Below are 19,788 nucleotides of genomic sequence, written 5' to 3'. Positions count from 1 at the left end.
TATATATATATATAATAAATTCTTCTGAGGCTAATACCAGCAAGCTACAACCTTACATGCTGCCTTGGGGGTTACTGGAGAATTGAATCTATTCTGTTTTGAGCAAAGAAGACTACGCGGTGATCTCATTCAAGCATTCAAAATTCTAAAAGGTATTGACAATGTCGACCCAGGGTACTTTTTCAACCTGAAAAACTAAACAAGGACCAGGGGTCACAAATGGAGATTAGATAAAGGGGCATTCAGAACAGAAAATAGGAGGCATTTTTTTACACAGAGAATTGTGAGGGTCTGGAACCAACTCCCCAGTAATGTTGTTGAAGCCGACACACTGGGATCCTTCAAGAAGCTGCTTGATGAGATTCTGGGATCAATAAGCTACTAACAACCAAAGGAGCAAGATGGGCTGAATGACCTCCTCTCCTTTGTTAACTTTCTTGATGTTCTTATGTTCTTAACTAGCATGAGCATACATGTTTTACTAAAACTACTCCTACAGGATGCATATAAACTAACCACGTAAGAATAGCAGACATCGCAGGGGAATATACACATCAGCTTTACCTTTTGGTGTAATCTTTGCAAATGTCTTTTGACATTTGCCCAAGTTAATCATTAATCGCAAGCACGGTCACCATGACATACCCGCTTGAAAGAAGGACATTTCTAAATCGCTGCTGTACAAAGAGCATTCGATTGCACTGCCCTTTTCACGGTCAACAAATCCAGAAAACCCGCCCACTCGTCTAGAGGCGGTTACATGTGTATATATAGCAAGGAATGCACAACAAAGCAAACTCTGGAGTAAAACAAAAACCAAGAAGTAACCAATAAGTAGCATACTGTGACTACAGAAAATGCAGTATGCTTACAACAAGAACAGGGAGGAAGTACCCGAACCTATTAAAGCTGATGTTCAAGGTAAGATTGCTTCACAAAATAACATAATTCGATACACAGTTAGTTTGTACCGTTTTGTTGCTAGAGTGCCTCTTGAGCTGTACAGTGGCACGTTTAATAACTAAATGTATAGACAGGAAAAGTAGCTCGTAAACAATGAGTTGTCCATTTCTGTAGCATAATAATACAACCTCGTGGTCGCTGTTGTTTTGAAATTTGATGACGTTTACAAAAAACCGAAGTGTATTTTTACTTGGCATTATTTGACAGTAACAGTTTCCCAATATTAGACGCAAATCGCTTTACATCTTTTAACTATATATATATATATATATATATATATATATATATATATATATATATATATATATATATATATATAATATATCATTATTTCTGCTTTACTTTTCTTAAAGTGAAAGTCGTTAGTTCAATTTGTTGCATAAACTAGTTTGAACTCTGTGGCCTCAGTGAAGTAGAGTAACAGCTTGTCTTGAGTCAGGGTCAAGTACACCCGACTGTGTGGTCACAGCTGTTTAAAAACAACTCAAACAGTGACTTATGCCAAGGCGACAACGTCCAAAAGAGCTTCAGAGCTTAGTAAGACCATTTATCAAATCTTGCATTTCTCTCTCCTTTGTTTTGTATGTCTGGTGACTGACTTGTGAATACTTTTTAGTTAAAGCATTTAACTGTAGTAATGTCTTAAAAGCAACGACTAATTTGGTATTATATACTGTCTCTGGTAAACGTCACATAAAAGCAGTTTAGTAATACTACTTTTCTATTGGAATATTAACTTCAGCTCTTTCTTAAACCTGCTTTAACCCTGTATTAAATACTGCCCCTGGTAAACGTTATACTGAAGTAGCTCAGTATTTTGTGCATGTATGATTTTTACACATAATAGTTTTGAAATACTCACTATTTATATAAAGCGTTTATGTTTTATTATTTAATGTAGGATGTGTGTTGATATAAATTAGTTTTGATTGGTTGTGGATTGAATATAATTGCAAGTTTTGTATGTTTGTAATTTATTAGATGTGACTTATGTTGTTTTACAAAAACTGATGTGTTTATATGAGGACTATAGGTAATGCAAATAGTGGAATGTGTAATGCATAAATAGGTTTATATAGTATAGTTAAGTTCTGGTCTGAATAATTGAAGAATACAGAGACTGATAGTTAAGTGCTTTATTTATAGTAGTTAGATGTCTCTTTTATTGTAGATGTGATTTTTAATAACTTAAATTAAAACTTTGAACTTTTTATGGTCTTGCCTCTCCCTTTTTCTCTGAAGTGTTGAGTAGCTCACTGTTTCGGCCATAATCTTATACCTATTGCACCTTATCTTTGAACAAAGACTGCTTTCGAAAACTCACCACAAGAGGCCGCTTATGACCACGAAAACTCTTAATTCCTGCTAAAAATGATATTGCCTTACCCTGCAACATATACAGCTTAATACTATTATAACATCTAACAGTAAATCATATAACGGTAAAATAAAACAAGAAAATACTGTGCCCACTTTATTTATTTAAGAGTGTAAAATTGACATTTTTTTATATTTGCCATTTTTTTCATAACATTAATGTGATTTCTGTCTGTACAGAAATTTGACAGCTGGGGTATTTAAAATATGCAGCTGAAAGTTCCACAGCAGGCACTCTCACAGCTAATCACAAGTAGTTATCACAGGTAATACTAAATCAACATTTATAAAATACTAACCAAACTATCCTACAAAACACACACACTATAAAATTATGCTTTCCAATTAACAAAATGTATAGGATTTCAATTTTCACAAGTCTGAAACCATATTTTGTTGTATTGTAAATGCCTGGAAGCCTTAAAGTTGCCTGCAACGTCTATTATTATTATTATTATTATTATTATTATTATTATTAGAATGTTAAATTGACAGACTGTTTGTTTGTTTTTTGGTGGTCATTTTTCAAACTAAACCTAAATGAAAAATAAAATGTAATGATGGTATAGTCAAAAAAGAAGACAAACATAATAGGATAATAAACATGTAGATTTTGCATATTCCCTTAAATATGGAAAATATTTGTTTTAATGGAAGATATAGGTGTGAATTTTTATTTTTTGTTGTTTTTTGGCTGGAATATCAAATGTATGTGCTGTAGGGTTTGCTTAAACATTTGCTATTAGAACAAATAACAATACCAATCATACTGCAACTGAATGGGTATATTCCTAGTGAGTGTAATATAAGTAAATACATAAAAAATATCGCTGCATATTTAAAAAAAAAAATCAAAAAACTGTGTGCTTGTAGGCTCTCTCCCAGCATGGTTACAGGGCACCCTCCTGCGCAATGGACCGGGTCTGTTTTCTGTGGGGGAGACCAGCTACAACCACTGGTTCGACGGAATGGCCCTGCTGCACAGCTTCACTTTTAAAGAGGGTAAGCCATAGACAGAGTGTGTGGAGAAACACATGAATACAGCCACTGCCTCTAATCTTGCATTAGTTTGCATTTTCTAGTCATTTGTAATGTGTTTCACTATTCACAAACAGTTTAAATGGTTACATTTGAAATTTCCTAAGTGCAAAATCTGTCAGATAAAGTGTCTTCAATACGTAACAGTAAAACTAAAGTTCCATGTGTCAGTGTATCCACCAACCCCTTAGAGAAGTAATTATGGACCATGGTACCTTGTTGGAGCAATAACCTGATCATATATCCTGAGAACCGCTTGCAAAATGAAACTTGGTTAGGACACTCTTTAGAGTGATGTATTGAGTATCAGAATCTGGGGCTGTAAGGATATGCCTGTCTATATGTCTTCACATGTGTATGCCACACAATTTAATCTAGAGAACCGCTTATCCAGTGCTTGATATTGCGTACCACAAGTTATTGTGACAATCAGAAGTATGGAGGAGCTTGTCTGTCTGTCTGTCTCTACAGACATGTGGCACACTTACATTTTTACATCTAACGATCTACTATTTTAATATACTTATTTTGTATTTGCAATGGTGGGAGGTGTACAGTATGTTACTATTTGTGATATGCTTCAGCATTAATAGGTCTGGAAACAGATCAGTCTCTGTGTGCATATGATGTGAATGTGGTTTTGTTCTTCAGGTGAAGTTTACTATCGGAGTAAATACCTGCGTGGAGACACCTACAAGTGTAACATGGAAGCCAACAGAATAGTGGTGTCTGAAATGGGTACCATGGCTTATCCAGATCCCTGCAAAAATATCTTCTCCAAGTAAGCACTTTTTACTTCAGTTTTAATTGAGCTATATATCATCAGTTTCAATATAGATTAAATGGACATTCAAATTAAACAGTACTGGTAGTTTAAAAGTGTGTTGTGGCGTGTCCTTCTATAAGGTAGATTTGCCTATATTGACAAAATGGCATTTTGATCTAAATACATTGATAAATCTTAATATTGTATGTTGAAATTGAAATGAATCACATTTTTTATTGACTTCCCCAGAGCATTCACCTATCTTTCCCACACTATCCCAGACTTTACTGATAACTGTGTAACCAATATTATTAAATACGGGGAGGATTATTATGCCACATCAGAGACTAACTATATCCGGAAAATTGATCCATACACCCTTGAAACGCAGGAGAAGGTATGTCATACTTTTTCTTGGTAGCCTTTTCAGTCCAGCTCAATTCACACTTGCCTTACAAGGGCCCAGGTTTGATGTGACAAAGCTCTTTTCAAAGTGTCCGCTCTAGTGCACTGGGGTTTGAGATCTGTCCTCTAAATCACTGCAGGAAGAGCAATAAAAAAAATAAAAAATAAATAAAATAACAAGTGCTCTGGCCTTTCTGTTCCATACCACATCATGGATTGTTATTGCTTTACCTGTTTGACAATGTGGGCAATAATCCTTACACTATCAGTGTACTAGAGCGGACATTTTGAAAAGAGCTTTGAAACATACTTTAAAGTGTGGATGTGTAAAGCTATATTTTTCAGCACCCTGCTACTTACTCTTTAATTTGTGCAGTTTTTGCCATCTAGCAACTGAGAGTTAAATATAAGCCTTCTATCAAACGTAGTCAGATCCATTGTCTTTCCCATTGTGATTGATCTGACAATTAAATAAACAACCTCTACTTTTATTAAAACATTCCAGTAGGTAATGTAGTTGAGCAATTTACCTTCTTTTCATTGTGCAAGGAGACGATGGGACTTTTGCCAGGACAAAGTCCAAACTGAAAACACAGACTCAGACTTCACTCAGACTTTGGCGTCTAAGCCCGATGGCCCTGATATTTGGGGATGTGTCACAACTGGGCAGGATAGAAATATATATATATTGATTGATTCATGTTTAATTCATGTATTTTTTTCCATAATGGGTAATATCACTGTTTTATTCAAAAGGATGTTTTAAGCTGTTTTCTTCATACACGTTATATTTATTTTCCTAGGTGGACTACATGAAATACATTACTGTGAATTTAATAACCTCCCACCCACATTATGACAAACAGGGGAATACTTACAATATGGGAACCTCTATTGCAGACAAGGGAAAGACCAGATATACTATCTTCAAGGTCCCTCCAAAAGCAGACGGTAGGAGAGTTACGTGTAAACCTGCTTCAGAAATGAAGTTTTTCTCTGCATAAAAGACAATAAAGTTGTGCTTTCTAATCTGATATAAGCTGTAGTTCTTGGAGTTCTCTCAGATGCTTTTGCAAGCAGGAACTGTGTCTAAGTGAATAAGTGATGAAGTCACCTTACTGTTTGTTCTCTCCAGACAGTGCCAAGAAGAAGCTGTGCTTGAAGAACCTAGAGGTGGTGTGTTCCATCCCCTGCCGCTCCCTCCTCCACCCCAGTTACTACCACAGCTTTGGGATGACTGACAATTACATCATCTTCATCGAGCAGCCCTTCAAGCTGGACATACTTAAGATGGCCACAGCTTACTTCAGAGGGGTCAACTGGGCAAGCTGTCTCCAGTTTGATGCAGATGACAATGTAAGAACCTAGCTGGTAGTTACACGGTGCACAATAATGTTAAACTGGATAAACATTTGTGTCCCCAGTGAAACTGTGGTTTTAGGTAGAGATTTTCCATTTACTTACTCATAGTTGCCACTATTGCAGAGGAGCAAAAATAACTTTAGAATAAATCTTTTGAAAGTGGTTAAAAAGTTTTTGCTGGAATAGGTATTAATCAAGGTAATTATTGATTTATGCCGAAACAGCCATAGGGAATGATAGGGAACACACATAACAGGATATTAAACAGGAATACAATTAAAAAATATGCCATTCCTTTAAGGGACATGCAGTAGAATGTGATTAAAATGAAAATACTACAGTCGTTTGATTACAGAAAGTGTCTTTATGACCTTAGCAATTAAATGTCATGCATTATCATTACAGCTCAAAGGAACATAAATCTCCATAGATCTGTGTAAAATTAAACAAGAACAGCTTTATGATCTGTAACAGCTAACAGAAAGGGACTATTGAAAATAAATCTGGGTCATTTACATAGCAATAGAAAATCAATTCGAAGCTTGAAACTTGGCAGTGCAAACTAAATGTTAGAAAAGTAGCGCATCACTGTGCTTCTATGTGTTGGATGTCTTCAATAACTAACTAAGATGAAATGTAACACCAAAGCATCTTCAGTGAATACTACAACAGACAACATATCATCTTCTTTGTTGGTTCAGGTTTCCAAAGATTAGATTCTTCACATAAATCATTGACAAAAAATGACTTCTGGCTTTGTTAATAACATCCCAAAGTAATTACATTTTTTTAAATCTATATATTTTTTCCATTCAGACATTAATCCACCTGATTGACAGAAGGACGCAGAAGCCTGTGCCCACGAAGTTCTACACGGATGCACTGGTGGTCTACCATCACGTCAATGCCTATGAAGAGGACGGCCACGTTGTGTGTGACATCATCGCATACAAGGACAGCAGTCTGTACGACATGTTCTACCTGGCTAACCTGCAGGAGCCTCTTAAGAATAATAAGCTCTCCTCTAAGCCAAGCTGCAGGAGATTTGTCCTCCCACTGCAATCTGAAAAGGTACTGACTGCCAGCATAGGCTACAAACACATGCATGTTGACCTTCAGCCACGTCACAAAACCACCATAAGTCAGCACAATTGGAACTTTCACAGATTTTCTCAAAAAGAGGCCATGTATCGGTTGGCTAATATCTCCAGCACAGCAATAAGAGAACCAGTGATAATGTTGCCAATCCGTACAAGGGTTATCACTTCTTGAATCCCTGTACAGCCAAGCGCTTTTGTCACAGATGTCCCAGCCAAAAAAAAGTACATTTTTATTCCCAGACTTTTGCCTGAACAATTTTCATCCTAACAAAACATTTTTTTGTAAGATCACAAAATATACAAAAACATAACCTTTTAGGGGGTATTTTTTCAATAATACAATATTTAAATAAACTGTGTTACCTTAGGTACCCTTGCATACACTAAAAAGAAAAAAAAAACGTTCTTCATAATTTAACATCAATTATTGAACCTATAGTTATTATAGTTTACATAACCAACTTCACCACATGATTAAATTATAGTGAACTGCAGTGAACATATCTACAGGTTGCATAACAATACAAAGATTGTATAATACTGCCAGTTTGTACATCACATTTTAAACATAGTTTCTGCATATGTCTGTACAACAATGTAAAGGCTCTGCCTGTATTTTACCCAGTCGTGTTTCTTATGCACTCTAACTAGTCTTATGTGTAACAGTGGCAGACCCCCCCACAACTCTGATTCCACATTCCTCAGGACCACTGCTGGTTCTATAGAATGTATAGAAATGTATACAGTACAGTAAAGCACAGAGCTTACATGGGATGTTTATACATGCATATACATCCAAATAAACATATTTCTAAAGGTTTGACTATCACAAAAGTAATTACTTACATGTATTAGATGTTTTCGTCGTCCTTTGAAATACAACATAGAAATAGAAACTTTTTGTTGAGCCGAAAGAACCCTCCATTACAGACGATCTGGGAATGTGGGTCTTTGAGAGAGTGACAGCTGCAACATCACCACCATCTTCAAAATGAACCGCCTGTCTATTAAACTGTGTAAGTAAAGAGAGACACATCTGGCTGGTTTGCAAAGGACTTGGCTGTCACTATACACTATATAAAGTTTGATGACTGAATGGTGTAGTTACACAGCTAAGAAGGGATGTACAACGTGAAATCAACCATGGCCGATGGCGGCTACCCAAAGACCACTAGGGGAATTGAGTGTAGTCGATGGAGACTGCAAAGGGGTAAATAAACCAATAAACGTCCCAGTTACTGTGTCTGGTTTTACTGTAATTGCAGGATGCAGCGATTGGCAATGACCTGGTGAAATTGAAGTCCACTACAGCCACTGCAGTGAAGGAGAAGGAGGGCAGCTTGTTCTGCCATCCTGAAATACTCTGTGAAGGTATACTGATATTATTGTTTTTATCATAGCAAAAAAAAATGGCATTGAGATTACATTATATTACCAGTGTTATACCTTAACTGCAATAGACTTGGAACAAATATTACATATTGTAGCACCCTGGTTGTAATATAGTTATATGGTACTGCAATGGATTACAGTTCCAGCATGTTAGTATATGAAAATATTACCACTGGACTGCTTGTCTGTTAATGGCTCATAGCATTGTAACAGCCTATGTTCTAATACTGCCAATCTATAATCGCTGCTTTGTCATTGAAGATCATTTGGTCAGGTGAAGCAGCTCATTAAATGAGGGACAGTGTTTGAAGATTTAGGAAGAACAGTAATGCTTGAACACTCCAGAGAGAGCTAAGGACACATTGAAATGAATATCATGTGTATGGTGTTCGATAGTAGAAGTAATACTGTACTCTAGTAACTTTGCAGTCTTTTAAAGTATTTTTTAACCTTTACAGGAGCTGAGCTACCACGCATTAACTATGATTTTAATGGAAAGAAGCACAGATATGTCTACATAACTGGGGTTGAACTAACACCTGTGCCTACAGTGGTAAGAGGGTTTAAAATCATACAAACTAAAACCTGGTAATCTGCATGAGACCTCATCACAGAAAATAAAAAGGAACAGTTTTTAACATTTTGTTATCGCTGTTGTAGAAGACTGCAAATGATAACCTGGAAAATAAAAATAAAATGAGTAACAAGCAACCTAGAACAAAGGTAATTTGGTGCATGTGCTGGTGCACATTTACTAGCTTTGTTCTATAACCTTGGTTCAGATCTATTGAATAGAGCCCTGTGCACTGGGTATAATTGATTAATTATGCATAATCTATATGTTTTTTTTGTTTTTAATTACAGGTCATGAAGTTTGACGTTGACACGAGGCAGATGCTGGAGTGGAAGGAGGATAATTGCTGGCCGTCAGAACTCGTCTTTGTCCCTTCTCCAAATGCCACCGATGAGGATGATGGTGAGAGAATAAAGACACTTTCTGTATATTCCCTTTGGTGATTGTCATGGGGAGATTGGCATGGTGCATTTACAAAGCTTGACCATGCTTATACCACCCTCCAACAATACTGGGACAGATGAATAAATGCAGAACTTCTGGGGATCTGGCATGTGTGGTAAAATGTAATGTTCTGTCCAGTCTTATCTATATTGATTGCTTTTTTTAAAAATAATGTATTTAAAGATGTGACATTTATCTTTTCAGGGATGCCACAACAGTTTAGCAGTAGTTTGAAGTAAAAAGAAAGATGACCAGCACCTGCTAATATAATTGATTGTGTTATTTCTTGCAGGTGTTGTTTTGTCAGTGGTTGTCTGCCCGGATCCTAACAAAGCTGCCTTCTTACTGGTCTTGGATGCCAAGACTTTCAAAGAGATTGCCCGTGCATCTGTGGACGTGGACATGCACGTTGACATGCATGGCTACTTCATCCCCCCGTGCCCACAAGAATGAGACCCCACTACCCACACAACTATCTTCTATTAAAACCAAAGAGCAGAGCTTGAGTTGGTATGGTCCTGCAAAGAGCTGAAAATAAGTTCTGCAACAGCACATAACGTTGCTGTGTAGACAGGCTTACTCTTACCAAGTAGCACAATGGTGGGAGATATTATTGTAATTCTACCGCAATAACATTTTTTAGTTGCCATAACAATGTTAACACACATGTGATCCACTGCAGTGCCATAGCACCATATCAATACCAGACAGAATACTAGTGTATCAGAAATGTTGCCATTGCTGATAATGCTTTGCTCTGTTATGGTTTCCTCGGGGTGATTTGGGATTTTAATAACTTTGATGTAAAAGTACAGTCGATTCTTGTTATGTGTTGATTCCATGTACAGCTGATTCTTGAATTTCAAGGGATCATCTAAAAATTCCTTTTATCAGGGTACTATGCCAAATGCCTTAGAGAAGTGTACACTGATAAAATATTATACACTGATTCTGTACTGACAGCTTGCACTAAATGTATAAATTTATATTGTACATAAAATACATAAAGTAACAGCAGCCTGCAATTATACTCAAACAATATGAATGAATTCTATTGCTGGCTTAGGATTTTACTTACTAACTAAGAAAGGTTATCTTGTGACTATAGAAGTGTGACTGGCAGGAAAACCTTGTGGCTAGGTAAAACCTATATCTGCGGAGGAGAATTTACAGTATGCTAATCTGAAGTTTGGGATCATAGACATAAGACATTTAAAAAAAAAAAAAAAAAAAAAAAGCTAGAATTTTTCCCCAGTTTCCTTTAGGCTGTATTAAAGTTTTTTTTAAATGATTAATAACATCTAACACATTGAAATGTAAACCAAAGTTTAAGAATATGTGTGTGTTTTCCCCCCCAATAAATAAACAACTGAATCTACAACAAAAGTTTTGCATTACCTATCTATGCAATTAGAAAATGTACAATACTGAATAAAATACTCAATACCGTGATGCCTGTTGTTTTTAATAGAAAATAACAGCAAATCGTTGCATCATTAACTATGTAGCATATTACATCGCAAACACATTAGTAGATTTACTGTAAACAGAAATAAGTGTTTACCCTGGCAACAAAAGCCTATAAGTAACTTCACTTTTTGAAAACACACTTTTCCTTGACAAAGGTATGTTAAACATTCCAAAACGTTAGGAAGTTGGCTTTTTCGAGCTATCCCATTTCTATTTTTGAACCTACTTCTACATCAATCCCCAAATACTGACACGACGGAATCAGCTGATTAGAGCAAAGGATTGTGACGTCAAGTGTTTAAACCGAGGAAGCGCTGCCTGCAGGTGGTTGCAGCTGACTAAAATATTGTAATCTGGAAAGCAAATTTGCTTAACGTAGCCTACCTGTACAGAACAACACAACACAACAATGTCTTCAAGTTTGGAGGTAAAATATGATTTATAGCGGTTCTATAAATTGTGTAGTGCGTGTTTTCTTCTTAAACTGTATCCATTGCAGCATTATAACATGTGTAGAGGCTGCAGACAAAATCCGAATCCTGATAGGAGTCGGTGTTGTCGAACTGAGTGCTTACTTGTATTGCTGTGTAATTAAATATGGAATTAAATAGCTTGCTTGCATGTACGTTAATTATATTACATTTTCTGTAGCTTGATACATTTTATTTTGCAGCAGCATCTATACGGCTTCTTCATGGTTGCTAATGCAACGTATAATAGACAGACAGGTATCTAAATACACGGTTAATAAGTATCTGTTGTTTTTACACAGCTGAGCAAAGGACCATTATTTAACGTTCTGAAAATGGGTTAATATCCTTGCTTGCATAACTTTAGCGGCTTAAAATAATAGTTAAATATTTTGCATTTGGAACTAAGCCACTATCTAACCCTCTTAATAAATAATAATAATAATAATAATAAATGGTAAAACAGTACCCAATGCCTAACATCCAGCATTAGGCGGACTTTCTGAGGTACATCTGTGCTGCAACTAAATCGTTGCAGATTATAGTACTGTATTATAAAACCTTTTTTGACGCCATCACACGGAAATGCAGTGTTAGTACAGCGTCAATTGCTTCAGATACCACACTGAGGTCATGCAGAATTATTTAGCCTACCAGAGAGCACTGCGTTCAAATTGGAGTGTATACAAAAGTATTTGTTCTATTTTCGATTTCTTAAGATTACATTTAGCAAGTCCATCATGTGTTCTTTAACCATGTTAATCACTGAAGAAAAAAGAAATGTTTTTACAGATACCTGATGATGAGAAGGGTTATGACTTGGAACTGTTCTGTGTACCTAAACACTATGAAAATGATTTAGAGCGAGTCTTTATTCCTCATGGGCTTATCATGGACAGGTAAGCAGACACGTGGTGGTAAGCACATTGGTTTTACTTCAGTTTTTAAAAGTAGAGGGAATGCTGCTTTAGCTGGCTTATTCCATCGTTAATGAAAGTGTGTACCCAGTGTAAATTACCTCTGTGGTGTCAACTCTGCTTTAATTATCCACTATAGGGATATAGTGGAGGCAGGGTTGCCAACCCTGAGTGGCGGCCCCCATACATACAAATGCCACACTACATCTTGAGAAGCATTTCTCCAGTTGTGATGAAACATGAAACTTGGTACTGGCACTCCTTACACAAGAGGGTCTCAATGCTTTGTCACCCTTCTTTGTTTTGTCACCCATTGTTTAAGTGAAATCCTCTTCATCTGTTTTGTTTTGCAGGACTGAGCGTTTGGCCAGAGATATCATGCGTGACATGGGGGAACATCATATTGTGGCTCTGTGTGTGCTGAAAGGTGGATATAAATTCTTTGCAGACCTGCTAGATTACATCAAGGCGCTAAATCGAAACAGCGATAAATCTGTTCCATTGACCGTGGATTTCATTAGACTAAAAAACTACAGCGTGAGTGTTTTATTTTTTCTTTTTTTTTCTTTCAGCATGCAACAGCTGAATATTTGTTTGTTTGTGTTCATCTTCTCCCCTGTACAGTACACAGATCATACAAATCTTAATTATTGTTTCCTCTATAAAGCTGTACTGGTTTTGTGATATGGACTGTTGTGTACCTGGAGCAAAGTTGAGATCACCAGATTAGAGGTCCTATAATGTTAACTCCACTCAAGCAGCAGACCTGTAAACCAGTCACAGATCTGCTCATTTGCATTGGCTGAAAACAGGATGGACTAAAGTATACTATTTGCATAACAAATGAATCAGTCTTAGGATGAACATCCCATGTATGTACACAAAGTCTCTTGTGTGTATGATAAACACTTGGCAAACATGTTTTTGTTTGTTATTACAACTTTACCTGTTTTGTTTTTAAACAAATATTGCTAATGTATTCAAATACAGGGCAGGGCAAAACTGCAGTAATCCTTAGTAAGGCATTGCTGAATATTTGCAAGACTTCAGCAGTGAAATGAATTTTATAATCTTGGAACCTTCTATTTATAAGGCACCCAGGACTTTTTGTAATTGCCTTGATGCAAGCCAGTGCCTAATAAAAAAAAAAAAAAAATCTTAAGTGGGAATTTGTATCTTTGAACAGCCTCATAAATCTCATTTGCAAGATTACATTTGTACCTGCATGGAATGCTTATGCAGTTATCGCATGCTGACTCATACTTTAAAGCTGTAGCAAGCCCTTATACTCGGTGTACATGTATTGATAATAAAACTAATGTTTTTTTCTTTTTATTCTAGAATGATGAGTCCACAAACAGTGTTAAAATTATCGGAGGAGATGAACTGTCTGCACTGAGTGGAAAAGTGTGTATGAACATTGAAACTATGTAGACTAATATTTTCTTTTAGCTGGATATTTAGATGACCAGTTTGCTGCACCATGAAGTCATAGATTTGTGTTAATGGTTGCTGTATAATTCTGTATCCATCACTAATTTTATTGAACATTTAAGGTTGTATATATATATAGAGGGTTTCATATCTAAATTGTACCATTGGCTTACCTGGATTGTGTGGTGTGCTGGGTGAATAATACATTCAGACGTGTGCAGGTGGACAATCTTGGCTGGAGGTTGTAGGAAAAAAAATTGCTATGGTCCTTTTTAGAAGTATGAATTGTTAAATTCATGTTCTAAACTTCTGTATGATGTATTCAGACATTCATTTGTTTTCTTTTCCTTTATTTTGCCAACAGAATGTCTTAATAGTTGAGGTAAGTGTTTTATATTTATATAAGCAGATTTGATCTAAACTACAGGATTTTACAGGAAAAATAATTCAACAGATGATATAGAAATGTACTATGCACTTACCTAGATAAATCCAGCCTTATTAAACACGGTGGTGGCGTGAGACACAAGTATAATAAGATTAGATGGTGGGGTGAGAACCACGTGTAATAACATTATCTGTGTACTGCTGTGCTCAATTTTTTTAAAACTAACTCAACCACCAGTACATGGACACAACAAAACACAGTCAATACCAAAACAAACAACAATGGCCTGCAGATTTCAAGTTTTATCCACAGAAGACAGGGAGACATTTGTGGAAGAGCAGAATAATGCAAATACTCTTAGAAAAACAATGGCGACATAAATGTAATAAGAAATGACCTCAGCCAGCCCTCTGTGGGATTGTAGGCAGTGTAGACTGATGATACAGAATTAATTGTCAAGTAAACTTTACAGTTTTTTACATTCTGTTTTCCAATGTTATTCTTAACACTTCTTTTTCAGTTGTTAAATATAAACACTGCTTGTTTTACAAGTTGTCTGTTATGTCACCATGTATTATAACTAATAACATACACCAAAACTGTCACCAGATACCCTCGATAGAATTACAGCCTGATTATGCACAGTTGGATGGACATTATTCCTTACATAAAACAAAATGCACCCTTGTATGGCAGGATTGTTTAACACTATAATCCTACCTCATGGATCTAATCTTAAACATCCTAATGTACAGTTTACTGTGGGGATATTTCTGTCTGTCTTTCTTTCACATGCCTACAACATAGTGACCATGATAGCTGCCTTACATATTCACCAATACAAAACTTATTCAATTCTCCTGGACATATATTTTCCACTGGATGCATGTTGCCCACTTCCTAGTAAATGATACATGGGCAATTTGTCCACAGTGGAAAATCTGACCCCTAGCCTCCAATAGATCTTTCAGGTGGCAAATGGTTATAATCCAATAAACTACAGATTTTGCAGAAATATTTACGCGACTGTGAGATCCCTCCTCATGTGCATGCATTTAAAGTGAAGTAAGCCTTTGTGCATGCTTAGCCGTGCTTATGAAAAGGTTTAGCAGCAGCATAATACTGTAAGACAAGGTAATTGGATCTAACTTCCATCGTAACTGCTTAGTGATGCTTCCTTACTGTGATCTCAAAACCTGCAAAATCAAAGGATATCTTTGATTGGACTTGGGTGTGTCTTCTTTCTTTCAGGACATTGTGGAGACTGGCAAAACCATGCAAACGCTACTATCCATTTTAAATGGTTACAACCCAAAGATGGTCAAAGTAGTAAGGTGATATTATATTTATATTCAGTGCTTTAAAGGGTACATAAGGACCTTTTTATTTTATTGTGCTACATGTTTCCATGTGTTGCTACGACTGTTTACGTAAGGTGTGTGTATTGTTTTGTTTTTGTTTTTTTACATTTTGACAACTTTTTTTAACTTTTAAATTCCTTTCCCTGCGTCAAGATGGCTTCTCATGTACCTGCAGGGACCTGTCAGAACTACATTCCTCATCAGCCTCCTGCTCACTGGTAAATCCATCTATTACATATGTGAGCAGGAGGATGATGGGAAATGTAGTTCTGAGAGGTCCATGCGGGTACATGGGAAGCCATCTTGAGGCAGGGAATGCAATTTAAAAGTTAAAAAAATTGTAAAATGGTCAAATTGTAAAAATAAAATAAAACAATACACACACCTTACATAAACAGTTGTAGCAACACATGGGAACATGTAACACAATAAAATAAAAAGGTCCTTATGTGCCCTTTAAATCAACAAAATGTATCTTGTAGATCCTACACTGTATATGCATTAAATACAATAAAGACGGCTCTTGAGGGTACTGTATCTTATTAATAGTTGAATTATTTCTGGCTACTGATTGATTGAGCTAATGAAGGCTATAGATTATTTTCAGAACAAAATCTGATTAAAATGCACATGGCCATTATTTACAGAAGGTTATTACACCTCCTGTAAATGTAGCTCACTGTAATGACCTCTGATTTGCTCAGTTAATGAAGACAGTGGCATATGTTTTTCCCCTAGGTGGGGAACAAAATGCACAATTTACCCACAGTGGAGAACCAGGCCCTACATCTTGGGTGCCATGTATTTACATTGTGTGGTACATCCTTAGGTTTTATGTTCATGAGATAAATAACTTGTGAAGCAGTACATATACTTCACATAATCTGTTTGGCAAACGTGAGCTTCATGCTGTAGAAATCTGATCATTGCTGCAGTAGAAAAGTAAAACCAGCTTTGCCTATTTTATTACAATTGTTATTAAATGGCTTAAAAGCTCATGTCTGATTAAGTCAACCACTTTAAGTCTATGGTAGTCTTTACCCACTAAGTCTATTTTATATTGGGTGCTCTTAAACCCTTAATCTTGCATCAATGACTTTGAGGCTGTGAGTTATCCCGTAATGGTTATCCAAAACCAGGAAATGTATTTCAGTTTTAAATTGTGCTGCAACACGACTGTGAGGTCTTTTTGTACGCCGTGTGATAAACCATAGTAGATTACAGTTATCCATGGATGTAATCATGGTTTGTATTTGCCGTACATGGTAAACGGCACAATTACTGATCTGTGAAAACCGCTTGATAGAATCACATTTGAATTGAATCAACTGCATATTGTAAATGGATATTGCAGCCCCTTTACTGATAAAGCAATAACACATATTATCACATAAAGAGGCTTCCACTGTACAAGGCAAATCCATCATGCCATGCTAAAGTTTAGGTGTTAGCTGTTAAAAAGGTCCAGGGAATTGAGTTTTACCAAATGGTTTCACAGACCCCTGTTTAGTACTAATCTTGGACTATACAGTGTTAATAAATTCCACTTCTGTAGAAGCTCTTTTAAAGTCTCTCAACTCTGGACTTTATTTTAATAAGTATTTGTTGTTACAGCCTTCTGGTCAAAAGAACTCCAAGAAGCTCAGGCTACAGACCAGACTGTAAGCATTGTTCTTTATGCTGTTTACATCTGAAACAAAGTAAAAATTTTACTAGGTATAGTTAAACCGCTAATTTCATCAGGACAGAAACTTCTAATTTATACACTTTCTTTATTAAACAAATGCAGGTTTTATATACACTGCTGTGCAAAAGTCTTAGACATGTTGCATTTTTCTACTCTCATGCATTATGAGCATCAACAATTTAATCAAAGCCTCCACTAGGGTTTTCTGCTATTAGAACAACCTTGACTTGCATAAAGAAGGAAAAACATTGAGTGAAAATAGTTTGCATCACTGGATTTGCAAGGTGTGGTATCAGCTTTTTGGGTCTTCCAGTCCTGGGTTTGTCAATTACAGATGATGTTTCTCTGTACTTGATGAGTATGCTTCGGATACCACATGTCTTTTGCACAGCAGTGTGTGTGTATTTGTGTATATATTATATGCTGAATAAATGTGACTGTAATTAAAGCTCATTCTAATCATTCCCAGTATTTATATATATATATATATATATATATATATATATATCCTTGATGCTCTGCAAATCTGTTTTTTTAGGAATCACTTAAACTAATTGGCATGAAATAAAAACTGAACATTGAAGTGTAAAAATGTATATTGTACTTTTAACACTTGCCAATTATTTCAATCTTTATATTTACAGATACAGGGTTTGAAATTCCTGATAAATTTGTAGTGGGATATGCCCTGGATTACAATGAATATTTCAGGGATTTAAGTGTGAGTTCATACAAAATGTTTTCACATTTTTGGACTAAGCTAAAAAAATGAAATCATAACAATAGCATGATACTAACATTTTATTGATACCACGACACTAACAATAACAAGTAGGCTTGAATTTCAGCACAGAAAAAATTGTGGTTTCTGATTTATAATATAAACTACAGCCTTTCGATATCACTTTTTGGCACAGAAAACCGATTCTGATAGTTGGGCTGCAAACACTTAAAATAATTATTAACTAATAATAATTAATTATAATTAAATATATTATATATAGATTTAAGTATGTGTAAACAATCTATCCCAAAATATTATGTTTCATATACTGCATGTGGGTAAATGTATGCTTACTGCACAATAAGCCAATTTTATGTATGTATATTTGTATCTTTTAGGATTGCTTAGTAATGAATGAATGTGTTTGATGCAACACTGAATTTCTTTGTTCTCCTCTTAAGCACATCTGTGTGATGAGTGAACAAGGCAAACAGAAGTACAAGGTTTAAAAGGGACTGGCACAAGGAGTCGATCGCAGCAACAGTGAGACATCTCTGCTGAAGGAACTAAACTTAAAAAAAGACTTGATTTTGCTTGAATTACTTCTTTTGTATGTTTTTGTTTTCTGCCCCCCAAAGAAATGAATGTCTTTATGTATTTTATATTTACAATATATATATGGGATGAAAGGTTCCCCTGTCAGGCTGGTTCAAAAATTTTATTTTTATATATTTGTTTTATTTATACATTGGGGCAGATGTTTTTTTTTTTTAATTATGTTTGACATATGCTCTACATACCTGAAAGAAATTAATTTGCAAGCAGTGTATTGTAATATTGAATTCAATGCATATACTTTGTTTCCCCCTCAAAGCAGGGGAAGCTGAATTTTGTATTTATCTATTCATACTTTTCAAGGATATCAGATACAGTGTATTGGGTACTGTTTGCCATTGTGCTGTAATGACAACACTGTTATTCAATAAAGTCTAAAACATAATCATTCTTTCTATAATTGCACTTGTTTCATATTTTCCTTTTACTCTTAACTTACGTTTATCTTATCTTACATTTATGGAATATTTTACTTGAATCATCTTAGGGGCATTTTCAACAAAGTGAAAATCCAGACCATTGTCGTCTTAGATTTTTATTATTATTATTATTATTATTATTATTATTTATTTCTTAGCAGACGCCCTTATCCAGGGCGACTTACAATCGCAAGCAAATACAAATATTTTAGATGAACAAACTCACTTTGAAATGTCCTCATAAATCACTGCTGTTTGAGACCAAACAAATAATTATTTAACACCAAAATACAATATAGTAAGTGCTATATATGTATGTTCCACAATTATACTAACAATGATACTATTGCTTCCTTAAAGGTGTGATAACTAAGGCATTCAAAAAAAACCCTCCTATTGCCACAACACTGTCATTTTGTTTTGCAAGTACTTAATTTATTTTTTAGATTTTATACCTATTCACTTCCTGGTAAAATGACCCCACCTGACCTCACTTATTCCACATTTCCACCTGCGCCATGAAATCAGTAGTCTGTGAAATTCAATCTCATCTGGTTCCAATTTAAACTGGGGGTGCCATCCATTCCATTTGCAGTCTACAACCTGCAACATTACACAAAAGTCAACTGTATGTATGATGTTTTTGTATACACGCTATTTATAAATTAATTCACCAACCTCCAATATTTCCCTGGCACTAGTTTATTCACAGCCCTCATGTTTGCTTATGCGATTTTAGTCAGGTTGCGTTCTGTGCATTAGACCCTCATTTGGTCACCATTAATGGGAGTTTGAGAGATTAAGTGCTGCCAGCCGGCAGTCTCGCAAGTGAAACTGATTTCATCTCGATATGCTAATGATGAAAATGAACTAATCTGATCT

General features: G+C 35.6%; 1 protein-coding gene and 1 pseudogene across 1 annotated transcript; both read left to right on the top strand.

Annotated features, from left to right (window-relative positions):
* Nucleotides 1-761: 761 nt before the first annotated feature.
* bco1 (beta-carotene oxygenase 1) lies at nt 762-10,385 on the top strand. Its single transcript, XM_034042673.3, has 11 exons — nt 762-921; nt 3,214-3,342; nt 4,030-4,159; nt 4,394-4,541; nt 5,353-5,500; nt 5,685-5,905; nt 6,728-6,982; nt 8,277-8,382; nt 8,862-8,956; nt 9,268-9,379; nt 9,714-10,385. The coding sequence occupies exons 1-11, from the start codon at nt 858-860 to the stop codon at nt 9,872-9,874; spliced, it is 1,569 nt and encodes a 522-aa protein (XP_033898564.2). The 5' UTR covers nt 762-857; the 3' UTR covers nt 9,875-10,385.
* A 614-nt stretch (nt 10,386-10,999) lies between these two features.
* LOC117425609 (hypoxanthine-guanine phosphoribosyltransferase-like) lies at nt 11,000-18,887 on the top strand (annotated as a pseudogene).
* The last annotated feature ends 901 nt before the right edge of the window (nt 18,888-19,788 follow it).

The sequence above is a fragment of the Acipenser ruthenus genome, chromosome 20 (genome assembly GCF_902713425.1).
Source record: "Acipenser ruthenus chromosome 20, fAciRut3.2 maternal haplotype, whole genome shotgun sequence".
Lineage (NCBI taxonomy): Eukaryota > Metazoa > Chordata > Actinopteri > Acipenseriformes > Acipenseridae > Acipenser > Acipenser ruthenus.
Note: the sequence above shows the minus strand (reverse complement) of the source record. Positions and strands in the feature narration are given on the sequence as shown.